Source organism: Leiobunum rupestre, chromosome 7 (assembly GCF_980474605.1).
Source record: "Leiobunum rupestre chromosome 7, qqLeiRupe1.1.hap1, whole genome shotgun sequence".
Classification (NCBI taxonomy): domain Eukaryota; kingdom Metazoa; phylum Arthropoda; class Arachnida; order Opiliones; family Sclerosomatidae; genus Leiobunum; species Leiobunum rupestre.
Genome location: NC_143390.1, coordinates 56,019,778 through 56,026,743, shown reverse-complemented (window position 1 = coordinate 56,026,743; position 6,966 = coordinate 56,019,778). Strand labels below are relative to the sequence as shown.

The 6,966-nt window shown below is 34.8% G+C and overlaps 1 protein-coding gene and 1 long non-coding RNA gene across 2 annotated transcripts; both read left to right on the top strand.

The window, feature by feature from the left end:
* Window positions 1-1,288: 1,288 nt before the first annotated feature.
* On the top strand, window positions 1,289-3,579 carry LOC149937518 (uncharacterized). Its single transcript, XM_090153810.1, has 3 exons — window positions 1,289-2,374; window positions 2,445-2,531; window positions 3,412-3,579. Exons 1-3 carry the CDS (start codon window positions 2,201-2,203, stop codon window positions 3,577-3,579), a joined length of 429 nt encoding a protein of 142 aa, XP_090009936.1. The 5' UTR covers window positions 1,289-2,200.
* Window positions 3,580-3,914: 335 nt separating this feature from the next.
* LOC149937517 (uncharacterized) lies at window positions 3,915-5,916 on the top strand. Its single transcript, XR_016472364.1, has 4 exons — window positions 3,915-3,962; window positions 4,221-4,388; window positions 4,785-4,992; window positions 5,757-5,916. It is a non-coding gene; the product is annotated as an uncharacterized LOC149937517 (long non-coding RNA).
* The last annotated feature ends 1,050 nt before the right edge of the window (window positions 5,917-6,966 follow it).

Here is a 6,966-nt window from a genome sequence, read left to right as displayed (position 1 = left end):
TGGTTAAATCGAAACCATGAATTTTCATTAACAGGCTTTCATTTCTAACTCCGTAAGCTGAGCAATCTTTTTCATCTAAATCTATGTTTTTCAAGTGATATTTATGTCTCTGCAAAGTACGTAGAACAACGTCTTTTTCATTAGTTTTGACTGGGATTTCTGAGTAGTTGATCATTCAAAATCGGCATACGCGACCTCTGCTGAAGCTCGCGTTAAAGCCAGCTAGTTTATGTAAACCGAGATTATCCCACTAGAAAATAGAAGCGATAACTTTTACTTTCATATTTAGGCAATCTAAAAATACTCCGTCATTTTGCATTAAATTTAAATCGAAAATTAAAGGTTCCAAGACTTCCTGTAATCCGTATTTATCAATGTCTACAGATTTTGCTAAAAACACAAGATGGATATCACTGTATTTTGATTTTTGTTTCGCTTTTCTGTTTAGAATTGAGAAATAACAGCCCAAAATTTTATTCTGTCCCCTTTTTGATCCCAACGGATTACAAAGTTCGAACTCGTCCAAGTAAATCTGAAATTGTAACGTCCACGGAGAAAATCCTTCTTGACTATTTAGAATCATCTTAGATGTTTCGGAATCTAAAAAATGAGATACGATGTTGGAATTTGAATTGAAAGCTTCATGTTTCAGGTGCTCATCTGGCCTTTAACGGCTCCACGCTAAGGGGCGATTTTCTTACCGTGATGACATCACTATGTGAATAACTCTCAGTAAAATATTTCTAAAAAGAGACATACTTATGTAAAGTATTATAAACTTATGGTTGCAGACGTTCGCGTAAACCCCTAGAAAAGGGTTTACTGAAACTGTTAATTTTTCGCTCTTGTCATGTCTAATTACAATTTGCAATCGCGGATCGTATAATTCTGGTACCAAAATAATGTAATATTTCTACCAGTTTGAAATCCCCTCAAAAGCCTTAAGAAAAAGTATGACCTGATAAAAAATGTACTGCTAGCAAAGAGTATAAAAACTACTTAACCTAGAGATATAATGATGGCCGAAAGTTAACCGGGGGGAAGGCACTCTGTGAATTTTCCTTTAAATTTCGGTACCGCAGCGCCACTACGGCAGTTTCAAAACGTCTTTATCCTGTACTATTATTAATCATATTAAAAACTGCCGTAGTGGCGCTGCGGTACCGAAATTTCAAGAACAAAATTCACTGAGTGCTTTCTCCCGATTGCTGCCATTTCATTTACCGCTTTCGGCCGTCATTATATCTCTAGGTTACGTAGTTTTTATACTCTTTGCTGCGACGGGGCTACCGACGCGAGCAGTATGCGCCGTAAAAACTTAATTAGGCTAGCTTTACGAAAAGTGAATATCACATATTCTCTTTTCGTAAAGCTAATTAAGCTTCAGCGGAATCTCGATCGAGAAACGGTTTGAAATAATTTTTAGATTGCCTCAAGAAATCGTCTGCTGCTGACGCCACTCAGTTGAGATCCCATTGATTTCAAATGGATGTGATCTCAGTGACGTCATGATTTTCGTTAGCCACAAAATAGCCAAACACCACACCCTTAGCAACCACCACGTTTTGAGGCAACCTTTTATAGCCTAACATTTATTAACCTTGGTCAAACTTTACAAGGTCATACTTTTTTTAAGGTTTTTTGGGGAATTGTAAATCGTAGATATATTACATTATTTGTTTTTACTAGAATTATAGCGGCCGCGATATAGAAATTTTATTTTGTAATTAGACATGATAAGAGCGAAAAACAAATAACGCTCTATACGAAAAATTACTATGATAACGAACGTCACGCGTGAAAACTTTTCGCAAGTTCGCGAAATTTTCGGACCTATCTGCAGAGTTTTGAGAGTATGTAGTGTTTCGCCTATTAACATTTCCCTTCCCTCTCTCCTTCTTTCAAGGTATCGAGGAACTCGCGATGGACCGAACCTAGGTTTTGGTATGTTAAGAGTGGAAAGCCCCAAAGAAGAATATTTGCTTCAAACTAGAGAAAGGGGTCTAGCTTGCCCTACGGGAAAAACTTAGTAGCGCGGAGCCGGAGATTGAAATTCTCAAAACAGTTATAGAACGGTACAGATGTATTTCGAGTGACGAGGAAGGATATTTATATATGATCTACAAACTTAATTATATTCATTTATTTCGCAAGGTACATTGGAACGTGTTTGTAATTTTTGGAGTAGCTCACGAACAAAATGAATTCAAATTCGGTGAAGTCGGTTACGTGTTTACTATGTTTTGGAGAAAGGAAAAGAAAGATTGTTTTAACGGAACCAACGCTTGATGGATTCAACACTCAATTAGAAAAGGACGAGTCTTTACATGGATTTAAAGGACCGGACTTAATATACTTGGAAAATAACCAATTTGTAATAGTTCCATTATTGTTATTATAATTCGTACGTTATTTAATGTTAACACCCCCATAATGTTTTTCAGGTACCAGATGAAATGTTTAATACTGATGTAGAGGTAGACGAGTCTACAGTGATTGAAGATAAAACGATTATAACAGTCAAATTTGCGGTAAGAATATTTAATTCACAGCGCAACTTAATAATAATTAAACACGGCCCAGATAAATTATATTTTCCGTATTTACGTGGCCTTGGTAAATATTGATTGTGGGAGGGGAGGGGGTACAAATGGATAGTTTTTTAACGTTTAACTCCATGGTTTTAAGCTCTCGCGAGGTGTGGGGTTGTATATGAAAAAAAAAAACCTAAATTTGTGAACAGCTTAGTAACTCCAAAATGGCCTTCATTTTCAAGGCGTTTCAAATTTAAGTATATCGCTATAGATTATTTAATGCGGTTATTTCAAAGGAGCCGCCATCAGTAGCGGATCAAGAAAAAAACTCAAGGGGGAGGGGGTGGCGCTATTATTTTATGGGTGCAATAGCAAATCATCAAGTCACATACAAAGCTTAAGAAAACCCCGCGTCAAGGGGAGCGTCCCCCTCTAAATCCGCCACTGCGGCGTTTGTACCATTTGCCAGTTACACGGCAGCATTCTAGTTACCCATGAGATTTATATGGAAGCATACCCTATATTATCAAGGCTGCCATGCAATATTGAATGAAATATGTATTGCAAATTGGAAACCCCTTTTCTCCGCTACTATCAGAGAGTGTAAAGTTGTGGAGCGACTTAACAATCTCTGCTACTATCTAACACGATTGCCATACACTTTTTAATTAAAAAATAACTTGGACCGAAAAATGGTAAACTTGTTAAGATAGCGTGTTCTTGATCACTTTCCCTTCGTGTTATTCAAAATTTTCCCACTTGGTGTCGATAGGTATATGATTTATTCATTTTATATTTCATGTATTCACAAATTAATTAATATTTAATGTATTTACAAGTTTATTATTGTTTAATATATGTAATTTGTGTAAATCAGGAATTACCAGTTAAAAAGCTGAGGAAGGATAGTAACTCTGAAGTAGAAAGAGCTGTAATCAAATCAAATTCTTTAGAAAATAATTCCTGCATTACTGATCAAAATCAAACATGTCAAGAAGGAACTATAGTTATTTCTGATAAAAATACAGAATCTGGCTCTTTGTAAGTTGTAATGAACACATATTCATTATTTATCTAGTTAATAGAGTAATGACACTTAAAAATGAACTCAGGTTTTCTGCTTTAAATATCAATTTAAAAAGAAAATAGACTTATCAAAATCTACAGATGGCCAATACTCTATTCGTATATGTTTAGAAAAATTATTCAACTAATTCCAATTTTTTTGAGCAGGATTATTGACAATCAAAAAAGTAGAATCCCAGTAACATGTAAAACTACTTTCTGCTTTGAATATACGCTTCCAAGCCTCCCAGAGACTGAAACCAATTCTGATAAATATAAAGCTTTATCTGAAGAGAAAAGAGAGTTTACAGATAAAGAAATCCTCACTATTTTGTCAAATGATTTGATACACGAATACTCCTTGTAAGTAAATATTTGAAATTTAGGTGATATGGGCTCACTGACAAGGGCTTTTTAAAGGCTTTTAAAACATCTTAATTTAATTAATAACATCTTGTTAAAAGCATTATGATAAAATATATGTTCTTGTAAATACAATTGACACTATCCGCACTTGTGTGTTAAGCCTGGAGAAGGATATGTATGTTTTATTTCATCAATAATCATTTGTATATTCGCACTAAAAAGAATAATTTGAAATTTTGAACACTCCATTTATAGGAAACATGGAGAAATAGGTTAAGGGGGCATTTCAAAAACTTCAGTTACAAAATTAAAACTGATCCAACTGTGATAGGAAAAAAGCATAAATTTGGAAAAGCTTCGAGGAAAACTTCAACCACATCTGAGAATGAAACACTATCTACTGTGATGCGCTTCGAAATTCCCGTAGGTTGCATAACTGAGATATAAAATTTAAAAAAAATGTATTAACAATAATTATAAGGAAAGGTTTTTAGACTTGTATTACTTAATCTTTTTGCAATATCTTGAGTACCAAGGCTTTTTCTTGGTACCTATCGGCCAATTTCTCTTATAGATGGTAGTGTGAGTAGTACCATGAATAGCATAATACCTCTGAAGTATGACACTCGACCATGAAGGCTAATTCGTCTGTGGTAGGGCTATTGCGTTATTGGAAATTACGGAACCGGAAGTTTAAAAATTCGTTGTCAGAACTATTTTTCCATGTTTTATCTTTCTACAAATTATCTTTGAAACTACCAAGAAACGGAAAAGTTGATAAACAAAATATTTGCTTTTATTTATATATTATTTTATTAGGAAAGCGAAGACTTTGAGGATGAAATCTCAATAGAGCATCACAAGGCACAAATGAAAGAAGAGCTGAAAAAAATGACCCAGACTGGCGGATCATTAGATCAAAAATGGAAAGAACGTTTCTGGACCGGTCAAAAATAGTTAGAGAACAAAACATCACATCAGTTTTGGAGGAATATCCAGCCTTACACGATCCGCAAGACCGCAACAGGTACGTTATTTACTGACATGATTTCATTGTGGTGCATGATGGCTGTGGGCTAGAGTTTTGGCACAAGTAAGCATTCTCAGGCCCCAGCAGAAAATATGTTACTCCAAAGTTGTGTTCTTTGTTAAATAGTCAGACAATATCAAATAACGTCTTTTTTGTTATGAAAATTTAGTTAGGGGAACGAGCCTGGGGAGCTTTTGCCTAGAATATACCTCCTTCACGCCCACCTAAGCTGTGGGGAGTTGGTTTTAGCCATCCACTCTATATTAAATGAATTGTACGTACAGGGTCCTTTTTTTGCTCGGAAAACTTTTTTTTCCCAAAAGTATTTATACTATTGATTTCAAATTTGGAAGGTCAATTTACTGTACCGTGGGACATTAGTGTGAGATATTTCAGCGTATTTGGTAAGGTTTTTCACCATTTTTGAAAAATTGTTTCACCACTAGGTGCGAGACCAAAAATTTAATTTTTCAACCTCTGTCTTTTTTCGCTAAGTCATAATTTTTAAGAGTTTTCGATGGCGAACTACAAATTTACAACAGACATTTTTAGTCTCGCACCTAGTGGTGAATTTTTTTTTAAATTGGTTAAAAACATTACCAGATTCGCTGAAATTTCTCACACTTATGTTCCCCGGTTAAGTAAATTGACCTTCCAAATTAGAAATCAGTAGTATAGTTTTTGAAAAACAAATCACTTTTCCCAGCAAAAAAGACACTGTATATGAATATAGCATTAATTAAAAGTTTTAATCTTTGTAGATTCTCATGGAGTTTAAATCCATTACTAAAGTGGATTTAAATGAAAAATTTAATGGAATGTTAGCATCAAAGGCTGATGCTGTATGGAAAATGGTATCGGCGAAAAAACCTCCATCATTAAGAAGTGAAATTCTGCAGAAAATGAGAACACAGAATGTACAAGAAGTAAATAGTAAGCTCTAAGGCAGTTTATACCTAGCTATTATAATAAAAATTAATTAAAAAAACTTAGAGCTACGCCTATTTGGAAGCATCTTATTGATTCCAACACTTTTTAATGAAACAACAGGAAAATATATTTACCGAAAAAATGGACAAATTCCCAAAGAGGTGAACCCACAATATTATACAACAAGAATACCATCTTTGAAAGCGATGAATTTGAACTATACTTGGACCAAACTTTTGTATGTACTATGGAAAATCCCATAACTACGGGGTTTTGTTGTAAACCCTAGGAAGTGTTTAAAGGGTTTGAAAAGGGTTTAAATATAAACCCTATTGTGGCAATTTTCTGTGTCTACGGGGTTTTGTTGTAAACCCTAGGAAGTGTTTTAGGGTTTGAAAATGGTTTAAATATAAACCCTTTTGTTGCAATTTTCAGTATCTACAGGGTTTTGTAGCAAACCCTGTTGTGTCAATTTTCTGTATTTACGGGGCTTTGTTGCAAACCCAAGGAAGTCTTTAAAAAGTGTGAAAAAGGTTTAAAAATAAACCCAGTTGTGTCGATTTTCTGAATGTACGGGGCTTTGTTGCAAACCCTAGGAAGTTTTTAAGGGGTTTAAATATAAACCCTATAGTGGAAATTTCTAGTATCTACAGGGCTTTGTTGCAAACCCTAGGAAGTGTTTAAAGGGTTTGAAAAGAGTTAAAATATAAACCGTCTTGTGTCGATTTTCTGTATTTACGGGGCTTTGTTGCAAACCCTATGAAGTTTTTAAAGGGTTTCTAATGGTTCAATTTATAATCATGAATCAAAAATAGGCACCTTTAAGTAGGCCCTAAAATGTTCTACGTTTGCACGTGCCTACTTGTGCCTACCGCTGGCGGCGCTACTGCCCCCACCCACCCTCCCTCCCTATCTGTGTCACTTAAAACTGCGGGAATTGATTCAGAAAAACCATGCGAACGGAGAAACTAAAAATATTGTGTACAAAAACGCTTGATCATAATTGCATCTTAAACTAATTAAAAGAAAAAATATATATCT

Coding starts and splice junctions, on each gene's coding strand:
- LOC149937518 (XM_090153810.1), top strand. CDS start 2,201: ATGAATTCAAATTCGGTGAAGTCGGTTACGTGTTTACTATGTTTTGGA. Junction 2,375..2,444: donor ACTTGGAAAATAACCAATTT/GTAATAGTTCCA, acceptor AATGTTTTTCAG/GTACCAGATGAAATGTTTAA. Junction 2,532..3,411: donor TTATAACAGTCAAATTTGCG/GTAAGAATATTT, acceptor TGTGTAAATCAG/GAATTACCAGTTAAAAAGCT.